Raw genomic sequence first — 16,012 nt, 5'->3', positions numbered from 1 at the left:
TTAGGAGCATCTATACTTTTTTAGTAAGCTTTTCAAATAAAAGTGAAACTTTAAAAGTAGCCCACTGTTCTTTGAACCTAACCAGGCAAGTGATTTACATTTTGGGAGGGGGAAAATGTATGAAATTTGTAGTGTTATAACATTACTCTATAATTATCAAAGATTTCATTTCTCTATACTTTCATAAAGGCTAGCAAAACATTTTTTCTTGCACTTAGCTGAATCATTGACGTACTGTTCCATTTTGTATTAATATTTAGCAAACACCGTAACATATTGTGGAATCCCTTTTTTTCCCCCCCTTTAGATGAGAACAAATATATTGCAGAAGGATTGTATCAAAAGGTGAAAATACTTTGTTGGGTGATGACTGGGCCTCAGAATCTGGAGAAAAAAGCCAAGCATGTTAAGGCTACTTGGGCCCAGCATTGCAATAAAATCTTGTTTATGAGCTCTGAGGAGAATAAAGACTTTCCAGCTGTGGGACTAGAAACAAAAGAAGGCAGGGACCAACTGTACTGGAAAACTATTAAAGCCTTCCAGTATGTACATGACCATTATTTTGATGATGCTGATTGGTTTATGAAAGCTGATGATGACACATATGTTATACTGGACAACTTGAGATGGCTTCTTTCAAAATACAATCCTGAACAACCAATATACTTTGGAAGGCGGTTTAAGCCTTATGTGAAACAGGGCTACATGAGTGGAGGAGCAGGATATGTACTGAGCAAAGAAGCTCTAAGGAGATTTGTTAATGCATTTAAAACCAATAAATGTTCTCATAGCTCTTCTGTGGAAGATCTAGCACTCGGAAAATGCATGGAGAATATTAATGTAGAAGCTGGAGATTCAAGGGACACAAGCGGTAAAGAAACTTTTCATCCCTTTGTGCCAGAACATCACTTAATCAGAGGATATCTACCTAGAACATTTTGGTACTGGAATTATAATTATTATCCTGCAGTAGAGGTAAGTTGGTGTGTGTGTGTGGTGGGGTTTTTTTTGTTTGTTTTTTTGTTTTTGTTTTTTGAAAGGCTGTGACCTATGTATGAAGTACGTTTCTGAAATCTTTATATGTACAGTGATTATAGGTTATTTAACTGTCCTTTATCAAACCGTTCTAGGAAAATTAAAAATTTGTAGTGGATGCCTGAGACAGACTTAAGGACGGAATCATTATATATTCCATTTATAAAATAAAACTTGAAAGCATGTACCTAGTGTACCATCAGAATTAGTTAATATGAAATTACTGGTCTCATGTTATAGAAGATGGACTGGATACCGTAGTTCAGTGTTTTTCAAACATTTTTTTTTCTCATGACCCATTTGAAGAAAATTGTTGATGCCTGTGACCCCAACATAATTTGACTAGAGCATAGGCTTTGGGATGGACCTGAGGATGAGATGGAGGGAGGGAGGGACTGAGGGAGGTGTCAGGGCTGGGGCAGGAGGGGTTTACCTTTTACAGCTTCCATTCAGTGGTGCGGTGGATGTACTAAGGCAGGTTTCCTACTTCTGGTGCCATAGACTATGCTATGCCCCAGCAGCAACCAACAGCAGGTTCCCAGCCAGTGGTAATGCAGAGCTAGTGCTTGAGGCAGGGGCAGTGCACAGAGCCCTGTGTGCTCCCTCTCTCCCCCATCTAGGAGCCAGGCCTGTTGTCAGGTAGCCTGCCTTAGCACTTTCACTGGTCACTTGATCCCCTGCAGCAATGAGACCCAATGCCTGACATACCACAACCTAGTACTAGGTGGTGACCCATAGTTTGGAAATCAATGCTGTATTAAGTCTCTTCTACCTAATTCTTGTGCTGTATTGGGAGCTGGTTTTTCACAGGATGCTGAATTCTTGTTTCCTGCAGCTAAATCACATTTAGAAAGCTACTAAAATTCAGAAACATTGTTCTTAATGTTACCTTTCCACGTAAGCTGTTACCATAGTTGTAACTGGGGGGTTATTCAATCGTGAATGAGAGGAAGTATGTGGTTCATGAGACCATTTTAAGGTGTGGCTATCTACAAAGCTTCCTTATCTACAAAGAATTTTTCTAATTTTAGAGGATACTATTTGCCTGTCAAAGTTGAGGGGAAACTGAGAAGTTTGCAGTGAGCATAAGTGGTGGAACATAACTTTATAGTATCTCTTTTCAAATTGCAATAACTGATTTTTTTCTATTTTTTTTTTTTTTTGTAAAAAAAACAAGTTCTGCAGTATAAAACTGATTTTTTGGTCTTTGTTAACTCACTTGCAGAGAGGTGGAGACCTATATCTGTGTTTAATCAATGAGGTGTAGTTCTTGAAATAATGAGAGCTGAAAGTATTTGTATCTCAAAAGATCTGATTTGTAGAGCCCTGCAAATCCGCAGAGATCCGCTTTATATTCACTGCTATCTGCGTATGTCGTTGCAGATATCCATGGCTCATTTTTGCAGATACAAATTTTGTATCCTTGCAGGGCTTTACAGATTTGTATGTAATCTCTTCAGGAGCCTTATTAATCACATAAAGGTAAGGCACGTAGGACTGAAAAGGATCACTGGACTCCAGTACCGTGCTATCGCAAGCAATCCATCATATAATCCTGTTCATAAATTATCAAGTTCTATCTTAAAACTAGTTAGTTACCACTGCTATTAAACATACAAATCTATCTGTAAATGAAGTGGGAATTTAAAAAATCCCAATGTTAAGTGCAGTTGTTTCTTTTGAAGTCAGTGATAAAGCTTCCATTTCATTTGGGAGCAGAATTAGGCAAACAGTGAATACTTTTGAAATCCTACCTGTCTTGTAACATCACCAAACCATTCTTGATGTGTGCAAATGCAGCATGTTTGTCATGACAGTGATAAAATGTGGCATTTAGTAAATGGAGAAAATCTTGTCTCACTTAAAATAGGGTTGTTAGATAGCTGCTTAAAAGCTGTCTTTCCCCCCTTCCCCGCGCTTCTGGGAGGGGGGGGGACGGTAGTGCGTGTAGTTGTTTGGATTAACCGATAAACCCGGGCCTATTGGTAAATCATTTACATTACTATATGCTAATATCTCTACTTATAAGAGGTAATATAACAACACTTTTACAGTAATATAATAGGAAAGTAAAATATAGGTGAGGCAAAAAAAGACACTGGGATTTGCATTATCCTGTATTATTTCTGGAAATATTTAAAATGACAGGGTGTGTATGTTCAAAGTTCAGTACTGTAGCCTCAACTGCTTTAATCCTTTAAATATGTAAGGTTAGCTGCCCCCTAAACTGGCTTTTAACATTACTAGCTGCTGTATATAGTTCCAAACTTTCAAGTTGCCTTCTGAATATTTTTAAATTAGTTCACCTAGTATTGATCGTGGAATATATATAACATAGATACACATAATTACATTTATATCCGTGCAATGATCTCCCAGTGGAAATGGTAGCAGCAAGTTGCTTGGCATGTTGGAAGTTAACATTTTTAATGCGAGTGTTTATTCCAGTTTTGTTCATCTTTAATTTTTAAATATCTGAATATTTTGAGTAAAATCTTAAGTAGTGTTGAGATAAGGACAATGTCTACAAAGATATTCCAAGTCAGAGGTTTTAAAACTTCTTTCATCTGTGAATTCCTAAAAAATTTGAATGGAGGTGTTGCCTTTTGGAAATCTTAGATGTTGTCTGTGGACCCCAGTAGTCTAAAACTACTTTTGTAATCTCTTGTCCTTCTTTCACTTTTGATAAATCTGGCAAATAATTTCATGCATGAAATTACAGTTAAAGAAACAGCTAGTGATCGCAATTAAAATAGTTCTGTATTTTTGCCAGTCCTCCTGTCTCATCTGGGAGTAGAAACTAGATCTTTGTGATTACTCATGTATTTATTTCTAATGAGTAGAGCTGCAAAGTTGTAAAACTTTGTTTTTTGTAGGTGGCAAGTGTAAATATTTTCATATGCCTTGTTTCACATATGGAGATCATTTCATGTGTAATCTGTGTAATATGTTAGACTTGATTTGTGTATTGGGGATATAGCCAGTAGCTATACCATATCAAGTTATCTATTTGCTTACTAGCAAAATAGAGAAGGGTTTAGATAAACTTCTAAGGAACATGCAGACACTGTAGGAAGCAGTACTAGTGATTTAGTAGATAGCACTCTTACCACTTCATCAGCACTGAGCCAGTAAACCAGCACACTATCTGAAGGTAGTTTGGAGCGCCTATTTTTTGGTTTATTTATAAAAACTAGGCCCTGATTTGCTGTTTTATTGTTAAAATATTGATAAACTCCTAATAGTAGGGGGCCTGCTGCAGACGGGGGCTGTTCACGTCCAGAGTATCCTCTGTACATGGCAGGCCCAGGTGCCCTGCAACCAGGGGTTTCTTCGGCAGGGTCTGGGAGCCAGCAGCCAGTGGCGGCAGCACTGGCAGCCAATCCAGCGCAGTTCTGGGGGCCACAAAGGCTGGGGGCTGCCTTACCCAGTCTGGAGTGTTCCTTGGCCTGGATTCTGCTTAATTGGTTAGCTGGGATTTTATATCTCTCACTTCCATTTGTAATTAAAGTTGTGGAGTGATCTGTAGGAATGACCTGATGATGGATTCTGCGGCCTGCCCCCCTCACCCTCCATTCTGCTGCTGCCTTTCCCAGAGGCAGCAGGGTGGGGGGACAGATCTGGTACTCATGGGGAGCCTTGTTAAAGCTGGCTTCTCCCTCCCCCCCAGCCTCTGATACACTCCCCCACCTTTTGCTGCCTCTGTATGTAGTCAACAAGAGTAACTAACTGATAAGCCTAGGCTTTTCAGTTAATCATGTAGTTGACTATGCCTTGACATCCCTAGTCAGGACCAAAAAAGCCTTCACTGCCGCAAGTTTGCAAATACGACTTCTGCAAGTGCTGGAAAATGATGCCAGATGGCTACTGGAATTTTTCTGGCTCACCAAATGGAGAATTGTATTGCCATCTTTGGGAGATGCCGGTTAATGGAGTTTTCTGGATCTTCAAGTGCAGGATAGCAAGGCTTGTACTATATTTGGACTTCCAGAAAGTCTTTGACAAAGCCTAGCTGAAGATCCCATTCAATAAACTAAATAGTCATAAAATGAGAAGTAAATTATCGTTATGGACTATAAAAATGGCAAAGAAATAATCAATTTTAAGCCAGGAACTCATTAGACTTCCAAAAACCAGCAGCATTTATGCAGCTGATAAAATCTCCTAATTATATTAGTTATAACTAATAAGAGACGTATGACCTCATTCATACTTCAGAGCTGACTGCCTGGAGTTAGGAAGAAACTTCCCTAATAGTAGATTACTGTGGGGCAGTAGAGGAGCTGTAAATTACAGTATTGGATTCAGCAATGCTGTAATATATACAGTAGTAAAAGCTGTAGTATAAAATATGATTATTTCATTCATTTTTGCATTGTTAAATCAGTATTGTTCACTATACAGTAATAGTGTTAATTGTGGTGTATAAAGTAATACAGTAGTGTTAAGTTATAGTGTTAGATATGGTTTTTATTTCTTCAGTGTTTTTTTCATTCAAAAAAGCTTGATTAATTGGTACATTTACATAACTGGCAACCCCCATTCCGAATGCATGCTGGATAACAAAGCTTGTGCTGAACATTTTATCCATATATTCTCCTGTATCCATTACTTTGGTAAGATATTTAAATAATTTTCTGACCAGATGTCATGCTAATTCGTCCATTTTATATTCAGGCAGGTGTACTTATGGTGTTGTATAGCCTAAGAGCCCATCCTGGATAAACACCCTGTTGTGCTACGTGATGTACAAGCACATATTTCTATCATTCTAACCAGTTCATCTGAAAATGAAATCTATGACTTTCAAATATTTTAGGATCAACCTTCGCACTTTTGTAAAATAAGAATAATAGATGCAAGACTTGCTATCTTCCAGCCCTTCCACATAGTAATTTGACTTTGTATATTTTTAGAAGCTTAAGTCTTTCATTTTTAAGTTTCTTCAAAGATCTTAAATGAGCACCTTCCATTCCTGGTGACTGGTTACTGTTTAATTTATCAATGTGTCCCAGAACTTTCTCTTTGTTGTCTCAATTTTGACAAATTGTCATCTATCTGATAAGAATATCACTTGTTGCCAGATCCCCAAGATCCACTTGGTAAGAACTGATCCAAAGAAATAATGTAGCGTCTCTTCTGTGGCCTTATACTTGTTAATTATTCTCTCTTGTTCTCTTAGTCCAGTAGATCTACTAACTTTTTTACAAGCTTCCTGCTCAATTATTATTTGGGGGAGGAGGATGCTATCTGCTCTTTATATTCCCTTTTACATGCTGCAGGTTTCTTTCTTCTTGTTGATTTTCCATTGTTTAAAAGTATACCTGTTGTTTTCAAACTTTAGAATCCTGACATTTAACACTAGTGTTTGTGTTTCTACTTCCTCTTTCATTTAGCCTCTGTAGCCATTACGGTTATGTTTACATATTTAGCTCCCATAATGAGTTTAATGATCATAATTTCCTCACAGTAAGGTCTCATCAACTAGCTTTTAAAATTTCTCAAGTTTTCAGTATCACAGTCCTTTTTCTGTGGGCAGTCTTTCCAGTCAGAGTTTCACTCATTTGAACTAAGGCTGGTTAAAATGTTAGATGTAATTTTCAGAAATAGCAACTCATGTTTTTTCTTCAAAATTAAAAAATTAATTGAAATTAAAAATTTTGGGGAAAGGGAGGGAAATAGAACAGCTTTAGTTTAAACGGTGTGGTGGAAAAATTGAACATCCGAGAAATTTTGAGGGGTTATTCATTGTTGCTCGTTATTTACGTCCAAGTAGAAATCTATCAGAATATTCTGCTAGCACCAGGTCTTTAAACAAAGTCCTTTAGCTGTTTTGGCTTTTTCTGGCATCTTTGCTTGAATTACAATGAGGGAGACTTGCAGTTGAAATAGAAATATTGGAAACCAAGCTAAAAATATTCTGGAAAGTAGATGAAGAGAACTGAAGTTAAAGAAAAGTGAATGGGGAGATACCTGAGTGAAGATTCTGGGAAGCAGTCTATACAGATGAGCTAGTGCACAACACATGAGTGAGTTTTAGAAATTACGCCCTGGTTGTCTCAGTGTACACTAGAAGTGCTCTTAATCATTTTGTCACAGAAACTAACGTACATCAAATGTTCTTGAAAGACATCAGTTTCCCTTTGGGGATGGTGATCAAGCAAAATAGCATACCTAGGTCTGAGTACTCTGCTTTTCCTGCCAAACGTAGGTTTTGAAATGTGTAAATTATTGATAAAGGTGAGTTGTTTAAGTGAAGCCAGGTAGGTATTAATTACACTTCAGAGAGAATTATTTTTTAATATTCTAAGCACATTTTAAAATGTTCTGTGATAAAGAGTCTTTGTTTTTGTTTCCCTATTTTTAGGGTCCTGGATGCTGCTCTGATCTGGCAATTTCATTCCACTATGTTGATTCTATAACTATGTATCAGTTGGAATACTTCATTTATCATCTTCGACCATATGGTTACCTATACAGGTACAACCCTGACTCACTTAATAATCCAGAAGAGCAAATCAAAAGCAAAGCAGTGAATAATGATGCAAAAGATAAAGCAGAAAGCTCCTAAAACTGAATCAGACTTCTACTCAAAAATAAGATGTGGAACAATGCACTGAAAGTATTGTGGAGTAATGGGCTGCTACATCTAGTTCAGACCAGACTTGGGAATTGCCAGTAGTTATTGTTTTGAATTTTAAAAGTTCTGTGTTGGGGGTCTTCCTCTGTGGCTGCAAACTACAGGATTTCATTGTGCATTTTTTATTCATGAGGCTTGTGGGCCTTTTTCATATGAGTTGGGACTGCAGAATCAGGACCTAAAACTTTTATGTGATCTGTGATCTCCTTGAGGTGGCTTGGTTGCAGTAATATAAATATGAAGAATTTGTATTAAATCATATGGGTTGGTGATGCAGTTCAAGAATGATTATATAGTGTTTTCTAGTCATCATTTTTCTTTTTGCCTCAGTTCCCATTTTCACCGTATTTGGTAGTGTTAGAAAGCTTGGACTACATAAGGCTGTCACTTTGAGATGCTGACACTAGAGAAATTTGACATGAAGTAACTGGGCTGAAAAGAGAGAAATAAGTCTTTAAAATCACTCCTGCCTTAATGACAGACTTCAAAATATTCGGTATAATTACTAATACTGTGCCTATTTAGATGTCGAAATCTGAATTACTTCTCAGATGAAGTGAATTTGTTGTTCTTGATCTCATCATAAACTTCCCCCTAGATAGTATCTGTTCCACAAAGCCACCACCCAGCTGGCTTGCTCCAGTTGGCAAAAAGATCAGGAATAGCAAGTTTGGTTGTTGTGGAGTGTGTGGAAACTTGCATACCTGTCCACTCTATCCTCTTACCAGCTCATGATATGTACTCCTTCCTTGAATGAGCACAAAATTAATCCAAACGTTTTTTTAATGTACTTATGGTAGAAATAAACGCCTTAAAATGCTCTTTCCTCCCCTTGTGCTCAATTGTGTTTAAACCAAAAAAGTCTGTCTGATAACAGTCATATGATAAATACTTGTTGTAAACAGCAAGGCATTTATACACTGGCGTACAATAATTTCCAGAATCACCCAGTATTACTATTAGTTTATTTCTATTAAATGTACACATTGCTATACTGCAGGTTTTTGTTGGGAGGGGAGAGGGAAGTTTGTTTATGGGAATGATCTGGCACCCAAACAAGTACTATTTTAAAGCAAACTATAAGTTTTCTTAATAGAATTTTGAATATTCCCTAAAAATACCATTTATTTTGCAGTAATATATAGTTTCACTTCTCTCTGAGGGTTTTGTCTGGTTTAAAGTGTTTACCTTCATTTTAAATGCTCTTGATCAGTGTTTCTTAAACTGTGTTCTGAGAACAACAGGCAGGCAACCTTCCCCTCCCCCCCCACCCCCCCCAAACAAAAATTCCTTGGTGTTCTTCATAAAAAAAAATTGTTTGGTATTCCTGGGTCTTAAAAAGTTTAAGAAACACTACTCTTGATTGTCTGTCTTGCCAGTATGTTGTACAGTTTTTCAGATAAGCCAACCTGAATGCAAGGATCCTTTCAAAAAGTGCATTTATTTCACCCAGTCTGTGACATTACCAACATATTAAAATACAGTCAGTGGCTAGACCAACTAGATTTTTGCCTTTGTGATCAGTATGGTGTATACATCATAAGACCAGTTTTATGTTCTGCCTATCTTTATTCATTGGCTGTCTTTGATCCTCAGTTTTGCAGAAGCCTTCTCATCTTTTTTTTTTTTTTTCTGGTTTTCATCATCATATTGGTGAATTTGGATCAAACCTGTCTCTCCTTAGCCAGTATATTGATGAGTGCATATTACTGGTTGTAAATGGCCTTACTAAAATAGTTACCACTGTTCTTGAGCACATTACTGGAAGATTTCAGGAAACTCTGGAGTAGTATGTCTGACAGGAGTTACTAAACATTATTTGCCAGCAGACATTACTTGTGTATTTTTTGTTCTGCCTTGTGACATGATGCAGATAACCACAGTGTCTCATGAATATGAAGTAAATGTAGCCGTCTTTGCTGCTGCCCAATGTCTAAACATGGGATGTTTTTATATTCTCTAGTACCACTGATGTTATTGTATAGTGATCGCTTAGTTATTTTGTATTTAAATCTAAATATCTCATTAGTGTTTTTCACTAGTAAAAATTAATGTGTTCTGTGAATTGTCTTATGGAACTCTTTAAAGTTAACTGCTGAAATGTTTTTAAATGGTTACACAGGTTGCCTAATTAACATTGTTATACATGAGATACAGCCAATAGGACTGCTAAATCAATATGCTAAAAGCACTTAACATCTATAGAGATTAATGTATTCACATATTTGGCTAAACCATTTTTCTTTAACAGCTGATGGTGTGTAATCTAAATTTAACAAGGTGAAGGTTTTGATTTAAATTCAAACTCAGACCGTGTAAAAGGTCTGTTGAATCAGAAATCTATAGTTCTTCACTACCATTTTCTTCCCTCATACTCCTTTAATGGCCTGCATGTCCCCCATTGACTTCTCAGCTTGTGGTGTAGGTAGCCCGTGTTGTAGTGAAATCATTGGGCTATGTGTGAGAAATGCAAATATAAATAAAGTCTAAGCAAGGATACTTCAAAAAGCATTTAGTACCTGGCTAAGAAAAGTTGCTGTCTCCAGATTCCATATGCCAACAGGAAAATGGAAGATATTTCCTTTCAGTATCAGACTGATTCTGTTGAAGTACTCACTTAATTTTGTTGCAGATTTTTCTAAAATTGTGTTGTTGTTTTTCTGTTAGACTCTAGTATCATTATGTCAACAAAACTAATTATACTTAGGGATTTTTATTTAAAAAAATTGGTAGCCATTTTACCTGAAAGCTTTCCTAACTTGGCTACTTGATAGACTTTTATGATTATCTTTCTAAGAGGAACATTCAACATTGCAGCCTCTGTCATGTTCTGCAGTTCAGAGCCATTGATTTCAGAGTTGTGTTATCATTGGATTAAGAGCAAACACACAGTAAAATAATGATAGAAATGTAGCCGTGTTAGTCTGGTGTAGCTGAAACAAAATACAGGACTATGTAGCACTTTAAAGACTAACAAGATGGTTTACAAGTTAAATTCAACAAGATGGTTTACAAGTTAAACCATCTTGTTAGTCTTTAAAGTGCTACATAGTCCTGTATTTTGTTCCAGTAAAATAAGTACTTCTGTAGCCCAGACAAGCTACTACAAAGAATCGTTCCTTGGCTGATTTGCTTTTCTTAGAACGTGCCTTTTGAAGTGCAGGGGTACAGGAGGATGCCTTATGCCACAGTGCTTGTTACTCTTGATTTGTAATGTTTAAAAAGTCTGACAGTATTCTGTAGTCACAGTGTAGTGACTGACACAACCCAGTTACCTAATTCTAATCAAATGTCTTAAAGAAAATTACCTGAGAGGCAGATGTATGGGTTTTGTTCTTTTAATAGGATTCTTAATATTTGAGTAGCTTTGTTTTTCAGAACATGCCATTAGACATGCATTAATTTGCAGAGACATGAGAATATTCTCAAATAATCCTATTCTCTGAAGCTGTTGTGAGCTGAATGTTACATATTCAGAGGAGTCACTCAACTGAAATTTAGTTTAACTTTTCACTTTGTTCCTAATTCAGTTTAGCAATGTGCACTGTATATATCTGCATGAATGGACACAATCCACAGTGATACCTTGTCTGTTTTACTCAGCTGTTTCTTTTTTCCTTTTTTATTCTTTTTTTCTGATCTTTCCAGGAATGCTTCTACAGCTCCACCCTGTGAAGCAGTAATCAGATCTTTTCACGTGTTGCTACTAGCTTAGTTGCGAAAGGAAGTTTCAATTGTGCATTTTGACAGGCTACTCTCAACATAGCCAGCTGCCATTCATTTAGTTTACTCTGATAATCTGGGAGGAGATTTAGTGTCTTGATAACCTAACTAGCATTTGGGCACACGCCAAAATGAGAATAGGATTACGTAATTAATCTTTACTCTGGCAAGAAAAATTTGAGCGAACTGGCAGATCTTCATCTTATTGCATGTTGTGTTTAGAATACTCTGCTAAATGAATTGCAGATGTTTTATGAAAAATAGGTTAAAGGAGACGTGTTGCTTCTGAGCGTTCTGTTCCATTAAAATAAGTGAATATTATGGTATTTAAGAGACTAGAAAATAGTTCTAGATGTCATAGACGAAAGTTGATAACTTACATGTTAAGTGATCACCACAAGCAAATTTATTATTCAGTAACTTCTTGGAAGTGCCTTTGACCATTTTTCTATAACAAATTTGAAGTGAGAACTGCACAAATAAAATGATCACACACAAACTTGTCTCTTGTATTCATTTACTTATTCAGTACAAGTGAGCTTGATAGAGGCACAACTCTACTTTTACCTAGGTATTTCCTTACCTTTTTCAATTCAGTAGATAAGGAATAGTATATTTTGAAAACATAAAACCATCTCTTTTACACTTATTTCCTTTTTTTTTTGGTACTACATAAATCCATATGTGGATATTTTCTTCATTTTTGCATGTTTCAGTGTAAAGTTAGGCCCTGCTATTATAAGTGGATCCACATAGGCAAACCTTTGTTCCTGCAGAGTCCCATTGATTTCATTATGATTATGTGAGTGTAAGGGTATATCTTCCACAATTCAGGTTATAGGATGCAGATCCAATGTTGATGTATAAACTAGAAGATCTATCTGGCATGGCTTGGTTTCTTAACTCAAAAAAATGTTTATCTTCATTTAAATCACAGCTCTGGGGTAGGGCAAGGATGAGGGATTCAATATGCAGGCTGCCCTGGGGAGAGGACTGCCTCATCACGCTCTCTCTGCAGCAGCTTAGGGAAGGTAAGATGGCCCTTTCCATGGCTACTGCAGCTCCAGCGGGCATGGCTGGTTGTGGGGTCCATGTCCCCTGGCTGGGAAAGGTCCAGGTTCATCTGCCCTCAGCAATCCCCAGTCAGAATAAGGAATGCAGCAACCTGTGCACTTCTCCCTTGCTCCTTGATGAAGGGGAACAGTCAGGATTGTTCCCCTTCGAACTGGGGAAAGGCAGCTTCAGCTCATCCCTCCCTCCCTAAAGGGTGCCTGGGTGGATGGGAGGCTCGTGGCTAGGGTAGTCATGGGGGGGAGGCATGGCCCCAGCCAACCCCTTTTACCTGCCTAATGATTCTGTCTCTTCTCTCTTTATTTTCCGAGAAGCAATCCCATTTAAGGCATGCCCCATTTTCCTGCCACAACTAAACGTTTACCTTGTTTTAAGTTATGATAAGAGGAAGCTTTATGCTGAATTTGGTAGTCCTAGCTTTTACTGTTCAGGAGGTGGTGTTGAACAAACAGATGAATGGATAGACATAGAAACTTTCAATTAGCTTCAACAACACTGGTCCTACGATTGACAGTAACAGCTTTTGCTGTTTATATATACACTGGAGTTTATAATTTCCACTCAGACTTCTCTGATGAGGTAGGTTTTACACACAATAGTTGTTAGTTTCTAAGGTGCCACGGGACTACTTTGTTTTTAAAATTAGACTTTTTTCCCCTCAAACACATAGTAGATTATCTCAACCTTAGCCTAGAACTGTTCAAAAGTAACCCTTTTTTTGTGACACGTCACATATTTGTTTCTACGGTACATACTTTTGAAATCTTTTATTCACTGTGTATTTTCACATAAAAATACCTAAAATTCATGCTTTCTGTTTCGAAAGCTTTTGAAGGATAAACTTAACTTTTGTTAATATGACCCCTGCTGTTAAAGTCTGGTTTTTGTAAAGAGGTACGTGCTTGAGCACAGGTATACAAAAGGAGGGGACAGGTGAAACTGGTTTGAACCTGTTGTAAGGCCTGCAAAATGACAGTGAGGGGACAAATGATGATTGGAGGGAATTTGGTGCAAAGGGGCATGACCTGTATATGCATGCAATTGTAAGTGGTCAGTAAAAGGGGGGTAATTACCATGTAAGAAAGTACAAAAGACCTTGCCTTTTGTTTGGGCATTGGCAGAAACTTTGCAGAAACTTTTTTTTCTCCTGAGTATCCTGGAGGTTTTTGCCCTGGAATGCATTCCTGAATAAAGCTGGTTGCTTAAGAAGGGTGTCTGGAATCGATTTGGTAGGGGTTTTGGGCCCCCATCCGAACCCTCGGATTAAATTCTCCGTCATTTATGGTGTCAGAAGTGGGATGGATCGGGACACCAGGTGATTGTGATGAGCCGGACCGGAGAGACTGAACAGAAAGGCGCCATACAAATCGGTAAGAGATCCGTGTTAAAAATCTCACTGTTCTGTTCCTCTCTCCTTGTCCTGAACGGCTGCTTTCACTGGCGGTAAGCGTCCACCCTACGTTAAGAACATCCTTCCCAAGCAACTGTAAGTCTTTCTCTTTTCTTTTTCTTTCTTTCTTTCTTTATTTTTTTTTTTGGTTTTGAATAAGTTTGTTATAAAGGGGACTGTGGGAAGACACAGAAACAGGGTCAGCTCAGGCTTGAAGCTGAGAGGAAGGCAGGTTAGTGCCGGATTGGAACTGTTTTATAGGTAATAGGACAGGGATTATGGGGAATAAAGGATCTAAGATAGATCCAAAAACCCCATTGGGTAAAATGCTGCAGATTTATAGCCAGCCAGGGAAATTGCCAGCAGGTCTTAAGCTCAGGAGGCTGGCAAAGCTCACACACGCGTGGAATAAATATACTTATGTAGAATCAGAATTGCAATTCCCAGTTCAAGGTACCTTTCAATTAAAAAAATTAAATTATTTAAAGGGTGTCTTAAAGTCCAGTCACCCCTCCCAGATGAATTATTGGCACCTCTGGGATAATCAGGCCTCTAAATTAAGAGATAAATCCATAATGGCTAGCCTAAAGGACTCAAGTGAAAAACTAAAAAAACAATTGGCAAAAATAAAGAAAAAATCTGACTCCTCTAAAGTTTGTCCACCTCCGTACGTTCCTACACCAAGCGCGCCCAGCGGAATCTACCCATCCATCTCGAAACCACCAGCTCCGCTGCCAGACCCACCTAAAGATCTATTGGACCTGTGGGTCCCCAATTTCCCGGCTCCCCTTCCCACCGACCTGCCCCAGCATCACCAAATATTGCTTACCGATCATTCAGCTGCATCAGCCCAATTTAAATCTCCCGCACATACTCACACCTCTGCAGGAGCAGTGGGGAATGTCAACCTGGCCAATAAAACTTCAGACTGTGAGCATACTCAGAGTCCAGTAATTCTGAAGCAGTCAAAAGTCTCCTCAAAAATGCTGCAGCGAACATTGGCAAAAAACTTAAAGAACCTGGGGTTTGTTATAACTAAAATAGATCCCGAAAATAACTCAGTGACTATAAGTAATGAAGTAAATAAGGATGTAATTATTGAAGTTGGACCTAAAAGTTTTCCTGGACTGCTTAAAGAAAATATTAATCTTTTCTCACTAAAACAATTTCCTAATCCAGCAGGGGGCGCCCCAGCACTTATCCACGTCCCCTGGACACCTAATAACATCATAAATTTTAGGCTTACTCTCCCAAAATAAGAGAGAATCCTGTGGGCTTGCAAAGGGAATTGCGCCAGATTTTTGAAGTTTATCAGCCTACCCACAGACACATTAACATGCTACTCTCGGGAATAATGGAACCCCATAAGAAGCAAGCTCTTTACACCCAAGCAAGGCGAGGCCCTGGGAATACTCCTGCCCACCTGGGTAAGCAATGGCCCCAAGATTTGCCAGGAATTCCTGCTACGGCTGCAGAACGTACCAGGCTAGCAAACGACCGTACAGGTCTCCTGAATGCAATTACCGAAATGGTTCCAGTGCAAACTGATTGGTCTAAAGTATATAACTGCAAACAGAAGCCAGATAAAAGCCCTGTTGATTTTCAGGCAAGGCTCTTTGCAGCCATGAAAAAGTATAGCACCTTTAACCCAAATAATGCCAATATGCGCACTATGGTAGTAACCACCTTTGTGCAAAATTTAAAGTACGCCTGTAAACTTGATGGGTAGAGACCTGCTGTGTAAATTGAATGCTACAATTTATTGTTCCCCTGAAGGGGTCTTTGTTGATATACCCCATAATCAGGCACCAAATTTCCTCATGATGTTAATAACAGACGGACAAGGTATAAACCCAGACTCCAAACTGGAGAGTGTGGAGCTGGACCAGGTACCAACGTCTTTGTGGGCTTCTCACTCCAATGAAGTTGGGAAACTGTTAACAGCAAAGCCTGTACGGATCAGGTATAAACACGGCCGGCCTTACCCTCAAGTGTCTCAGTACCCCTTGTCCCAGGAAGCGGAGGAGGGCATAGCGCCTGTAATCTCCTCCCTGTTGGAACAAGGAGTGCTCATAAGAACGCAGTCTGTGTGTAATACCCCAATACTTCCAGTCAAAAAGGAGGGGAAATTTAATGATCAAGGGAGACAAATA

The 16,012-nt window shown here is 38.3% G+C and overlaps 1 protein-coding gene across 4 annotated transcripts in view; it reads left to right on the top strand.

Annotated features, from left to right (window-relative positions):
* Positions 1-16,012, top strand: part of C1GALT1 (core 1 synthase, glycoprotein-N-acetylgalactosamine 3-beta-galactosyltransferase 1) — a 52,990-nt gene that overhangs the window by 7,559 nt on the left and 29,419 nt on the right. For 2 of the 4 annotated variants that reach the window (XM_089776700.1, XM_089776699.1), the window contains exon 3: positions 308-975. In XM_089776700.1, the coding sequence (XP_089632826.1) occupies positions 308-975 (668 nt within the window). Of the gene's footprint in view, positions 1-307; positions 976-2,418; positions 2,518-7,402; positions 8,493-16,012 lie in introns of those variants that run through there. The other 2 variants (XM_075922326.2, XM_075922327.2) reach the window with 2 other exon arrangements.

Source organism: Pelodiscus sinensis, chromosome 2 (genome assembly GCF_052426305.1).
Source record: "Pelodiscus sinensis isolate ZL-2025 chromosome 2, ASM5242630v1, whole genome shotgun sequence".
Taxonomy (NCBI): Eukaryota; Metazoa; Chordata; order Testudines; family Trionychidae; genus Pelodiscus; species Pelodiscus sinensis.
The sequence above is the reverse complement of the archived record's forward strand: the minus strand, read 5'-3'. Positions and strand labels throughout refer to the sequence as shown.